Source organism: Pleurodeles waltl, chromosome 7, assembly GCF_031143425.1.
Source record: "Pleurodeles waltl isolate 20211129_DDA chromosome 7, aPleWal1.hap1.20221129, whole genome shotgun sequence".
NCBI classification, from domain to species: domain Eukaryota; kingdom Metazoa; phylum Chordata; class Amphibia; order Caudata; family Salamandridae; genus Pleurodeles; species Pleurodeles waltl.
Genome location: NC_090446.1, coordinates 421,304,195 through 421,317,904, shown reverse-complemented (window position 1 = coordinate 421,317,904; position 13,710 = coordinate 421,304,195). Strand labels below are relative to the sequence as shown.

Here is a 13,710-nt window from a genome sequence, read left to right as displayed (position 1 = left end):
CTCACCTCAGTCAGGGCACCTTAGGGGCTGTCCTGACTGGTGGGTGACTCCTCCTTGGTTTTCTCATTATCTCCTCCAGCCTTTCTGCCAAAAGTGGGGGCAGTGGCCGGAGGGACAGGCATCTCCACTAGCTGGGATGCCCTGGGGCGCTGTAACAAAAAGTTTGAGCCTTTGAGGCTCACCACCAGGTGTTACAGTTCCTGCAGGGGAGGTGTGAAGCACCTCCTCCCGCTTTGTTCCTGGCCACAGAGTGACAAAGGCACTCTCCCCATGTGGCCAGCAACTTGTCTGGTTTGTGGCAGGAACTGCTCAGCCTACACTAGATGTCAGGTACGTTTTCAGAGAGCATCTCCAAGATGCCCTCTGGGTGCATGTTACAATAAATTGTACACTGGCATCAGTGTGCTTTTATTGTGCTGAGAAGTTTGATACCAAACTTCCCAGATTTCAGTGTAGCCATTATGGAAGTGTGGAGTTCGTGTTTGACCAACTCCCAGACCATATACACTTATGGCTACCCTGCACTTAAAATGTCTAAGGTTTTGCTTAGACACTGTTGGGGCATAGTGCTCATGCACATATGTGTAGGAAAGTACCATCTTGCCTGGCATGTTACCCCCATATTTCACTGTATATATGTTGTTTTAGTCTATGTGTCACTGGGACCCTGCCAGGCAGGACCCCCAGTGCTCATAGTATGTGCCCTGTATGTGTTCCCTGTGTGATGCCTAACTGTCTCACTGAGGCTCTGCTAACCAGAACCTCAGTGGTTTTGCTCTCTCTGCTTTCCAAATGTGTCACTAACAGGCTAGTGACTAAATTTACCAATTCACATTGGCATACTGGTACACCCATATAATTCCCTAGTATATGGTACTGAGGTACCCAGGGTATTGGGGTTCCAGGAGATCCCTATGGGCTGCAGCATTTCTTTTGCCACCCATAGGGAGGTGTAACAATTCTTACACAGGCCTGCCAGTGCAGCCTGAGTGAAATAACGTCAACGTTATTTCACAGCCATTTACCACTGCACTTAAGTAACTTATAAGTCACCTATATGTCTAACCTTCACCTAGTGAAGGTTGGGTGCAAAGTTACTTAGTGTGTGGGCACCCTGGCACTAGCCAAGGTGCCCCCACATCGTTCAGGGCAAATTCCCCACTGTACATAGGTCACTACCTATGTACAGCGTCACGATGGTAACTCCAAACATGGCCATGTAACATGTCTAAGATCATGGAATTGTCCATGATCCCCCCGGGTCTCTAGCACAGAACCCGGGTACTGCCAAACTGCCTTTGCGGGGTCTCCACTGCAGCTGCTGCCGCCAACCCCTCAGACAGGTTTCTGCCCTCCAGGGGTCCAGGCAGCCCTGGCCCAGGAAGGCAGAACAAAGGACTTCCTCTGAGAGAGGGTGTGACACCCTCTCCCTTTGGAAATAGGTGTGATGGGCTGGGGAGGAGTAGCCTTCCCCAGTCTCTGGAAATGCTTTGATGGGCACAGATGGTGCCCATCTCTGCATAAGCCAGTCTACACCGGTTCAGGGATCCCCCCAGCCCTTCTCTGGCGCGAAACTGGACAAAGGAAAGGAGAGTGACCACTCCCCTGACCAGTACCTCCCAGGGGTGGTGCCCAGAGCTCCTCCAGTGTGTCCCAGACCTCTGCCATCTCGGAAACAGAGGTGTTTGTGGCACACTGGACTGCTCTGAGTGGACAGTACCAGCAGGTGACGTCAGAGGCTCCTTCTGATAAGCTCTTACCTCTCTTGGTAGCCAATCCTCCTTCCTAGGTAGCCAAACCTCCTTTTCTGGCTATTTAGGGTCTCTGCTTTGGGAAATTCTTCAGATAACGAATGCAAGAGCTCACCAGAGTTCCTCTGCATCTCCCTCTTCACCTTCTGCCAAAGGATCGACCGCTGACTGCTCAGGACGCCTGAAAAACCGCAACAAAGTAGCAAGACGACTACTAGCAACCTTGTATCGCTTCATCCTGCCGGCTTTCTCGACTGTTTCCAGGTGGTGCATGCTCTGGGGGTAGCCTGCCTCCTCCCTGCACCAGGAGCTCTGAAGAAATCTCCTGTGGGTCGACGGAATTTTCCCCCTGCAACCGCAGGCAACAAAAGACTGCATCACCGGTCCTCTGGGTCCTTTCTCAGCACGAGCGTGGTCCTTGGAACTGAGCAACTCTGTCCAAGTGACTCCCACAGTCCAGTGACTCTTCAGTCCAAGTTTGGTGGAGGTAAGTCCTTGCCTCCCCACGCTAGACTGCATTGCTGGGTACCGCGTGATTTGCAGCTGCTCCGGCTCCTGTGCACTCTTCCAGGATTTCCTTCGTGCACAGCCAAGCCTTGGTCCCCGAAACTCTAACCTGCAGTGCTCAACCTTCTGAGTTGTCCTCCGACGTCGTGGGACTCCCTTTTGTGACTTCGGGTGGACTCCGGTTCACTCTTCTTCTAAGTGCCTGTTCAGGTACTTCTGCAGGTACTGCCTGCTTCTGTGAGGGCTCCCCACGTTGCTGGGCGCCCCCTCGGTCTCCTCATCCAAGTGGTGAAATCCTGGTCCCTCCTGGGCCACAGCAGCATCCAAAAACGCTAACCGTGACCCTTGCAGCCAGTAAGGCTTGTTTGCGGTCTTTCTGCGTGGGAACACCTCTGCAAGCTTCATCGCGACATGGGACAGCCATCCTCCAAAGGAGAAGTTCCTAGTCCTCTTCTTTCTTGCAGAACTCCAAGCTTCTTCCAACCGGTGGCATCTTCCTTGCACCCTCAGCTGGCATTTCCGGGGCTCCTGCCCACTCTTGACACTGTCGCGACTATTGGACTTGGTCCCCTTGCCTTACAGGAACTCAGGTCCGGAAATCCACTGTTGTTGCATTGCTGGTGTTTGGTCTTCCTGCAGAATGCCCATATCATGACTTCTGTGCTCTCTGGGGGTAGTAGGTGCACTTTACACCTACCTTACAGGGTCTTGGGGTGGGCTATTTTTCTAACCCTCACTGTTTTCTTACAGTCCCAGTGACCCTCTACAAGCTCACATAGGTTTGGGGTCCATTCGTGGTTCGCATTCCACTTTTGGAGTATATGGTTTGTGTTGCCCCTATACCTATGTGCTCCTATTGCAATCTATTGTAACTTTACACTACTTGCATTACTTTTCTTGCTATAACCTGCATAATTTTGGTGTGTGTGTGTGTATCTCTCTCTTGTGTATATAACTTATCCTCATACTGAGGGTACTCACTGAGATACTTTTGGCATATAGTCATAAAAATACCTTTATTTTTAGTACTTCTGTGTATTGTGTTTTCTTATGATATTGTGGTCTAGTAGGAGCTTTACATGTCTACTAGTTCAGCCTAAGCTGCTTTGCCATAGCTACCTTTTATCAGCCTAAGCTGCTAGAAACACCTCTTCTACACTAATAAGAGATAACTGGACCTGGCACAAGGTGTAAGTACCTCTGGTACCCACTACAAGCCAGGCCAGCCTCTTACAATATGCCCTCACCGTTGGTATAGTGAACCCTGCCTTAGGGCTGTAAGGCCTGCTAAAGGGGTGACTTACCTATGCCACAGGCAGTGTGAGATTGGCATGGCACTCTGAGGGGAGTGCCATGTCGACTTAGTCATTTTCTCCCCACCAGCACACAAAAGCTGTGAGGCAGTGTGCATGTGCTGAGTGAGGGGTCTCCAGGGTGGCATAAGACATGCTGCAGCCTTTAGAGACCTTCCCTGGCATCAGGGACCTTGGTACCAGGGGTCCCAGTTACAAGGGACTTATGTGAGTGCCAGGGCTGTGCCAACTGTGGAAGCTAAGGTACAGTTTAGGGGAAAGAATACTGGTGCTGGGGCCTGGTTAGCAGGGTCCCAGCACACTTTCAATCAAAACTTAGCATCAGCAAAGGCAAAAAGTCAAGAGGTAAACAAGCCAAGGAGGCATTTCCTTACAACAACTAAATATAAAATATAAAGAGTCCATCAAACAGGAAGGTTGGGGGTTTTGTAAACTAAACAGAGGCCGCCCCTCATCCATACTATGTCAGTTTGATGCATTTGCACTTCTTACAGCAATCAATCTGACAGCTTCAAATTTATATGTAGCCTCAAATTCCTTCATATTTATAGAACTAAAAAAAAAAAAATCTATCTATTTAGATTTTGCTTCTTCATTTGTATACATTTTCATTCAACCACGGACCCCCTAAATGTTCAGCGCAGACTCCCAGGTGTCCCTGGACCATACGCGTTAAAAATCAAAAGAGCACATAAAAACACAACAATAACCTTTTAAAAATATTTAGAAGTTTGTCATAAAATTGGGTAACATCACAGCCACTACAGCACAACCAATTAATTTAATTAGCATGTTTCACTCTTTCTACAATAGTCTCTGTACAAACCAGGGAGCTCAAAGTGCCCAAAATTACATTAAAATTATAGTTAAATAACAACGCTTCTATTAAACGTAGACTCGACAAATCATCATGCAAACTGTGACGCTGGGGAAATAGGATATCGAGCTTCTAAAGGTTTTGCAAAAACGGGGGAGCTGAAACGACCAACGAGAAGTGAGGGTTATACATAGAAATAAAACTGGTCCGCGAGTTACTATAAAAGCTCAATTGGCATGCCGTGTGGATGTTACACGATGCTATATGGAAACTGGGAAATAAATGGTATTTGTATATCGTTTACTACCCTTGCCGTGGGATCTTTTAACTTGTCTTCAAAGACAGTCCAGGAAGTCTGCGTTTAGTACTCATTTGACGGATGTAATGTCAATCATCCGCCACACCACACGATGCCGCTGTGCCCGCGCCCAAGACTGGCTCTTACCTGCCACCACCTCCGTGACGGTCTTGCCGTAGTCCTGGGCTCAAGACACCGTTGGAGCTACCGGCCGAGGGTATCCCTGTTCCAGCCATGACTGTCTTCCGTCCGGTCGTGGCCTGCTGTGAGGGCGGCTTCATCATCATAGCACGAGCGGAAAATGGAAGGAAGACGCGCGAGACCAACCAAGAATGGAGAGAGTGTAGTACAGAATGCTTCGCGCATGCGTATCAACGCTAAACTCAATAATACAGCACTAATATCCAGCGCATGCACGCAACAGACAGAACGTAAAAAAAAAATACCGGAGAAGAGGAAGGAAGAACGCGCGCACAAACGATCTACTTAAGGAACGTGGCGCAATCTGCATACGACAATCGCAATTAAAACAAACGCGCGGTGCGTCCTCCCTTGAAAAAGTCAAAAGAGGAAATCCACATGCGCAAAAGTTCGCGCTGGTAACTGCTGTGAGCTCTTCTACTTCCAAAAATCTACCCTTTGCTAACTATACTCAATCTCTCGTGCGTGCCGCGGAACTTTTGTTTCAGGGGTATATATCCTGCGGGTGACGACACTTCCCATTGCGCGCGCCACAACCGAAAATGTCTAACTACTTCCGGCTACCTGTCTCCTTCCGCCTCCGGGTGGAGCGCGCAGTTACCAATTAATTCTCGAGAGCAGCCACTTCAGTGTGTGTGTACATATTGTTTTCGTGGGCAGTAAAATACGGGAAACTTGACAAATAAACGATTCGCTAAAGGTCATGAGGAGAGAACTCAGTAAAACGCTTTAAGTAATTAAATCTTTATATGGTCTTAGTATTCCTCCGCGTGTGCGTAACGGTGGGCCTGCGCTTTGATTGTTATTTGGAAGCATGACCTTAAAGTGAGTGACCTTCGGTTTCGGAAGCTTATTTTCTTCCTGACGAAGAGATGCTCTGTGTTGCAGACTTCCCAAGCGCGTTTGCTTATGACTTCGGAAGAGCCGGGGTTTTATTTAATTAAATAAAGCTCTCGTCGCAGAAATTCTGTTGTTGTATAATAATTGCTATGTAGTATAATTGATTTCAGATTTTTTTGATTTATGACGTTTTGGCAAATAAGTGGCTTTCTCTGTATGAATACACAGAAGTTGATCCCAGAGCGTGTTAACCGGGCCTCGTGGAACTACAAGGCAACTAATTACGCTGTCACAGGATCTTTGTTTTTGTCGGTCATTGTGTATTGTAGGCGATTTATTACCACAACTTCCTGTTTCCATCATGAGGGAACCCTGTGCCTCTGCACTACAGTCTCGTAAACAACCATATGGACACCACACAAGTACAATCGGACAGCTGTCACTCTTTGAATTCTATGTCAGAACTGGAGACTCAGATAATGCTTTCTCATCCTTTACTGCTTAAAACAGCCAATGAAAACATTAGAAACTTGATTATAAGTGTGAAGTTGGGTTGTGAAGTAATAAATCACAACACAATCCGGTATCTTCAACAGTTTGTAGGTTTATTCAATGTCGCCCCAGCCATTGTCCTCTCGCATCCACCCTCATTCCACATTCTATCACCCTGGTGATCGCGTGATCCCAGTATTATCAATACATCACACATCTCCCTTTCCATATTTAACAAAACTAAAACAGAAATACTTGTTTTCCACTGTAGGAGGCTGGACTGGCTTGTAGTGAGTACCAAGGCCTTGCACCAGGCCCAGTTATCCCTTATTAGTGTATAGGGTGTCTAGCAGCTTAGGCTGATAGATAATGGTAGCTTAGCAGAGCAGCTTAGGCTGAACTAGGAGACGTGTGAAGCTACTACAGTACCACCTAGTGTCATATGCACAATATCATAAGAAAACACAATACACAGTTATACTAAAAATAAAGGTACTTTATTTTTATGACAATATGCCAAAGTATCTTAGAGTGTACCCTCAGTGAGAGGATAGGAAATATACACAAGATATATATACACAATAGCAAAAATACGCAGTATAGTCTTAGAAAACAGTGCAAACAATGTATAGTTACAATAGGATGCAATGGGGAAACATAGGGATAGGGGCAACACAAACCATATACTCCAAAAGTGGAATGCGAACCACGAATGGACCCCAAACCTATGTGACCTTGTAGAGGGTCGCTGGGACTATTAGAAAATAGTGAGAGTTAGAAAAATAACCCTCCCCAAGACCCTGAAAAGTGAGTGCAAAGTGCACTAAAGTTCCCCTAAGGACAAAGTAGTCGTGTTAGAGGAATAATGCAGGAAAGACACAAACCAGCAATGCAACAACTGTGGATTTCCAATCTAGGGTACCTGTGGAACAAGGGGACCAAGTCCAAAAGTCACAAGCAAGTCGGAGATGGGCAGATGCCCAGGAAATGCCAGCTGCGGGTGCAAAGAAGCTTCTACTGGACAGAAGAAGCTGAGGTTTCTGCAGGAACGAAAAGGGCTAGAGACTTCCCCTTTGGTGGACGGATCCCTCTCGCCGTGGAGAGTCGCGCAGAAGTGTTTTCCCGCCGAAAGAACGCCAACAAGCCTTGCTAGCTGCAAATCGTGCGTTTGGCGTTTTTGGACGCTGCTGGGGCCCAGGAGGGACCAGGAGGTCGCAAATTGGACCTGAAGAGAGAGGGGACGTCGAGCAAGACAAAGAGCCCTCACTGAAGCAGGTAGCACCCAGAGAAGTGCCAGAAACAGGCACTATGAGGATGCGTGAAACGGTGCTCGCCGAAGTTGCACAAAGGAGTCCCACGTCGCCGGAGACCAACTTAGAAAGTCGTGCAATGCAGGTTAGAGTGCCGTGGACCCAGGCTTGGCTGTGCACAAAGGATTTCCGCCGGAAGTGCACAGGGGCCGGAGTAGCTGCAAAGTCACGGTTCCCAGCAATGCAGCCCAGCGAGGTGAGGCAAGGACTTACCTCTACCAAACTTGGGCTGAAGAGTCACTGGACTGTGGGGGTCACTTGGACAGAGTCGCTGGATTCGAGGGACCTCGCTCGTCGTGCTGAGAGGAGACTCAAGGGACCGGTAATGCAGCTTTTTGGTGCCTGCGGTTGCAGGGGGAAGATTCCGTCGACCCACGGGAGATTTCTTCGGAGCTTCTGGTGCAGAGAGGAGGCAGGCTACCCCCACAGCATGCACAAGCAGGAAAACAGTTGAGAAGGCGGCAGGATCAGCGTTACAGAGTTGCAGTAGTCGTCTTTGCTACTATGTTGCAGGTTTGCAGGCTTCCAGCGCGGTCAGCAGTCGATTCCTTATCAGAAGGTGAAGAGAGAGATGCAGAGGAACTCGGATGAGCTCTTGCATTCGTTATCTAAAGTTTCCCCAGAGACAGAGACCCTAAATAGCCAGAAAAGAGGGTTTGGCTACCTAGGAGAGAGGATAGGCTACTAACACCTGAAGGAGCCTATCAGCAGGAGTCTCTGACGTCACCTGGTGGCACTGGCCACTCAGAGCAGTCCAGTGTGCCAGCAGCACCTCTGTTTCCAAGATGGCAGAGGTCTGGAGCACACTGGAGGAGCTCTGGACACCTCCCAGGGGAGGTGCAGGTCAGGGGAGTGGTCACTCCCCTTTCCTTTGTCCAGTTCCGCGCCAGAGCAGGGGCTAAGGGGTCCCTGAACCAGTGTAGACTGGCTTATGCAGAATTGGGCACATCTGTGCCCAAGAAAGCATTTCCAGAGGCTGGGGGAGGCTACTCCTCCCCTGCCTTCACACCATTTTCCAAAGGGAGAGGGTGTCACACCCTCTCTCAGAGGAAGTTCTTTGTTCTGCCATCCTGGGCCAGGCCTGGCTGGACCCCAGGAGGGCAGATGCCTGTCTGAGGGGTTGGCAGCAGCAGCAGCTGCAGTGAAACCCCAGGAAGGGCAGTTTGGCAGTACCAGGGTCTGTGCTACAGACCACTGGGATCATGGGATTGTGCCAACTATGCCAGGATGGCATAGAGGGGGCAATTCCATGATCATAGACATGTTACATGGCCATATTCGGAGTTACCATTGTGAAGCTACATATAGGTAGTGACCTATATGTAGTGCACGCGTGTAATGGTGTCCCCGCACTCACAAAGTTCAGGGAATTGGCTCTGAACAATGTGGGGGCACCTTGGCTAGTGCCAGGGTGCCCTCACACTAAGTAACTTTGCACCCAACCTTTACCAGGTAAAGGTTAGACATATAGGTGACTTATAAGTTACTTAAGTGCAGTGTAAAATGGCTGTGAAATAACGTGGACGTTATTTCACTCAGGCTGCAGTGGCAGGCCTGTGTAAGAATTGTCAGAGCTCCCTATGGGTGGCAAAAGAAATGCTGCAGCCCATAGGGATCTCCTGGAACCCCAATACCCTGGGTACCTCAGTACCATATACGAGGGAATTATAAGGGTGTTCCAGTAAGCCAATGTAAATTGGTAAAAATGGTCACTAGCCTGTTAGTGACAATTTGGAAAGAAATGAGAGAGCATAACCACTGAGGTTCTGATTAGCAGAGCCTCAGTGAGACAGTTAGGCACCACACAGGGAACACATACATGCACACCTATGAGCACTGGAGCCCTGTGTGACAGGGTCCCAGTGACACATACATATAGGCCACAACCTTATGAGCACTGGGGTCCTGACTAGCAGGGTCCCAGTGACACATAACAAACACACTGAAAACATAGTGTTTTCACTATGAGCACTGGGGCCTAGCCATCAGGATCCCAGTGAGACAGTGAAAACAGTGACAAACATCCTGACATACACTCACAAACAGGCCAAAAGTGGGGGTAACAAGGCTAGAAAGAGGCTACTTTCTCACATCCACGTTACAATATCTAAAACAAAGTGAAGAAAATCAAATGCAACAGAAACATATACACTCCCAAACTTATGAAATTATCATTATAAAACAAAACTAAATACCTGCTATACCTTGTGTATTAACTATCTTTGTCTAACATAAGTGCAAAACCACCCTTTGCAAGGGGACAGGCCTAGTATCCCAAACAACTTCCCAATCACTTATCAATTGAGAACATAGGGGGTCATTACAACATTGGCGGTAAAAGGCGCTTACCGCCGTGCAGAAGACCGCCAATACACCGCCGCCGCAGCGGTATTCCGCCACAGCTATTATGACACACATCTCGCGATCCGCCTAAATTCAGACACCCACACAACACCGCCACACCAAAGGTCAGTGATAAACTGGCAGAAACAAATCCTCCACCTCCACGCCAACAGAAACACGCCCATGCTATTACGAACCACGAATCCACGCGGCGGTCTTTCAACCGCGATATTCCATTGGCGGTACACACCGCCGCACTCAAAATACACACACATCTCCAAAACACCGCCACATTGGACAATTACAAATACACACACCTGATACACATACAAACACCACTCCCACACACCCAACACTATATAAAACACACACCCACAAACCCCTACAACCAAAAAATCACAAACGAAGGCCAGAGAGAGAGCACAGAATAGACAACTCCATCACACAGAGGCACACAACACCATCACCCACACAAAATCCATGCACAAAACACCACACACCACTACACTCACCACACTCATCACCATATATACCACCCCACACATCACCTACACCACCCCATGTCACACCAAAGACACCCGCTTCTCCGAGGAGGAGCTGAGGGTCATGGTGGAGGAAATCGTCCGGGTAGGGCCACAGCTATTTGGCTCACAGGTACAGCACACATCAATAGCCAGGAAGATGGAGCTATGGCGCAGAATAGTGGACAGGGTGAACGCAGTGGGACAGCACCCAAGAAATAGGGAGGACATCAGGAAGAGGTGGAACGACCTACGGGGGAAGGTGTGTTCAACGGTCTCCAGGCACAACATCGCGGTACAGCGGACTGGCGGCGGACCCCCACCTCCTCCCCCACAACTAACAACATGGGAGGAGCAAGTCATGACCATCATGCATCCTGAGGGCCTCGGAGGAGTCGGTGGAGGATGGGACACTGGTAAGTCAAATCTTAACTATCATATCCCCCACCCTACCTGCATGCTATCACACACACCCCCCCCTATCACTCCAACTCCTCACTGATCTACCCATAACACAAACCACCCATCCCAACACCAAGCCCTGCATGACACAACTAAGCATGGACACCGCCCACTGCACATACCCAGAACACCCCCCCAACCATCATCACACAAACCCACACACAGGAATGCTTGCACTGGGGTACACAAACACCCACCCATTGCACACCATTACACACACACATGCAATAATCATGCTCTTATGCCCCTGCAGGAACCTGAAGGACCGTCACCACACCAGAGGGACCAGACAACACCACTCCACCCCCAGAAGAGGCCCACAGTGACGAGAGCAGCTCTGCCCTACTGGATCCTGATGACCAGCCCGGACCATCGTGGGCCTCAGGACAGTCGGTTCCCCTTGCACAGGCACAGCCCAACACTGACCATCCACCCTCTGGTAACACCAGCACAGCACCCACCCAGCGGGCCCAAACCTCCCTACCCAGGACAGGTCAATCAGCGGTGTGTCCACCACTACAGGGAACCCAGGCTAACCCGCCATCCCAACAACAACAGGGACCTGGGGGCAGTGGTAGTGGGCACACAGTCCAGGGGACGGAGGCACAGGAACACAGGGGAACTGGGAGGGCTGCTGTGCGACAGGGGGCGGACAGGCCAAGGGAACCCACTCTCCACGAGGCCCTATCCTCCATCATGGGAGCATACCACCACTCCCAGGAGACAATGGCGACGGTCCTGGACAAGTTGCAGGAGACCCTGCGCCTGCAGGACAAACTGTATTTGGGGTTCAGGGAGGAGCTCAGCACCATCAGCTCCGCTCTGGGCACCATCGTAGGGGTGCTGAAGGACATACAGCAGACCTTGAGGGACACCATGGCACTCCAAGGTGCCCCTGACACTAGCCAGGATGATGAAATGCCCACCACCTCCGCCGGCGCCAGTGGACAGGACGCCCGCCACAGGACCAACACACCAGCACCCCACCCCTTGCAGACGGACAACCACCACACAAGCGGTCCCTGAGATCCAGGAACAGGACAGAGCAAGATGGCAAGACCCCTGCCAGGAAATGAGACCACCCTGATTGTCATCCCACTGTCCCACTTTGTTACCCTGTCCATACTTAAACTGCCCCAGCTCCACTTCCTATGCCCAGATGGGCAGTGCACCTGTGAGACTAATAGACTGGACTCTGCCATGGACATTCCTCCGCCATCACCCCTCACCATTTTACAACCCCCTCCCATTTCTGAGCACTTCAATAAACACCCTTGAGACACAAAACAATCTGGAGTCAGTCTGTGATTTATTAAATATGTATTATCAATGACAGTGTCATAATGGGCTTACCATAGTAAGGCTAACATACCTATGTCACACATCACATGCCCTTGAAGGATGCAAGCCGTTGACACGTAGGTAACCACACCTGTGAAACCGTAATGGAAGGGTACAACTCAGTTACCAAAGAGTGATTTAAATCTAGAAACAGGACAGAGGTAGACGTGTGAAAGTTAAGGTAATGCTAAAAATGAAAATGTTCTCACCTGTGTGTCACTGGAAATATTGCTGTATGACTGACTCCCTGTTGTCGTTGTCTTCTTCCTCAGCTTCATCCTCATCACTGTCCACAGGGTCCACAGACTCCACAGCTGCTATAACACCGTCATCTGGATCATCCTCCTGCAGAAAAGGCACCTGGCGTCGCAAAGCCAAATTATGGAGCATGGATCAGGCGATGATGATGTCGCACACCTTCTTCGGTGAGTAGAATAGGGATCCACCTGTCATATGGAGGCACCTGAACCTGGCCTTCAGGAGGCTGAAGGTGCGTTCGATCACCCTCCTAGTCCGCCCATGGGCCTCATTGTACGGTTCCTCTGCCCTGGTCCTGGGATTCCTCACTGGGGGCAATAGCCAGGAAAGGTTGGGGTAACCAGAGTCCCCCAATAGCCATACACGGTGCCTGTGGAGTTGACCCATCATATCAGGGATGCTGCTATTCCGCAGGATGTAGGCGTCATGCACTGAGCCAGGGAACATAGCTTTTAACTGGGAGATGTACTGGTCTGCCAAACAGACTATCTGGACTTCATTGAATGATAACTCTTCCTGTTCCTGTACACCTGTTCACTCCTGTGGGGGGGGGACCAGAGCTACATGGGTCCCATCAATGGCACCAATGATGTTGGGGATATGTCCAAGGGCATAGAAGTCACCTTTCACTGTAGGCAATCCTCCACCTCAGGGAAAATGATGTATCTCCTTACGTGTTTCAGCAGGGCAGACAACACTCTGGACAGCACGTTGGAAATCATAGGCTGGGACATCCCTGATGCCATGGCCACTGTTGTCTGAAAAAACCCACTTGCAAGGAAATGGAGCACTGACAGCACCTGCACGTCAGGGGGGATTCCAGTCAGATGGCGGATTGGTGACATCAGGTCAGGCTCCAACTGGGTACATAGTTCCTGGATTGTGGCACGGTCAAACCGGTAGGTGTCGATGACATGTCTCTCTTCCAATGACCACCATAGTCTTTAAAATGTTCAGGACTGATTCTCCTACAACTTCTCCTTGCTCCATCAAATTTTCTAACGTCCCCACCACTGTCACATTTTGTTCCTGACCAAGAATTGTTTCTTATTCTGCTGTTACCTTCCGTAATTATGCTCGGCTCCACCACTTCCTTCAGCCAAACCACTCTGTTGTTCTTCCAAATTCTACCATCAGAAGTTTTGACAGCGTTCTTAAATAGTTTGATCACTTCAAGAGGTCTGGTGAATTTTGACCCGTCTGCACATCCAGCGGGTGCTTTTACCTTTACCATATTTCCCACAGCTATGTTCATT

General features: G+C 49.5%; 1 protein-coding gene across 5 annotated transcripts in view; it reads right to left on the bottom strand.

Annotated features, from left to right (window-relative positions):
* The window catches only part of ATXN2L (ataxin 2 like), a 531,841-nt gene extending 526,420 nt beyond the window's left edge, over positions 1-5,421 (bottom strand). For 3 of the 5 annotated variants that reach the window (XM_069243923.1, XM_069243922.1, XM_069243924.1), the window contains exon 1: positions 4,834-5,104. In XM_069243923.1, the coding sequence (XP_069100024.1) occupies positions 4,834-4,973 (140 nt within the window). In that variant the 5' untranslated portion in view covers positions 4,974-5,104. Of the gene's footprint in view, positions 1-4,833 lie in introns of all 5 variants that reach the window. The other 2 variants (XM_069243921.1, XM_069243920.1) reach the window with 2 other exon arrangements.
* Positions 5,422-13,710: the final 8,289 nt, after the last annotated feature.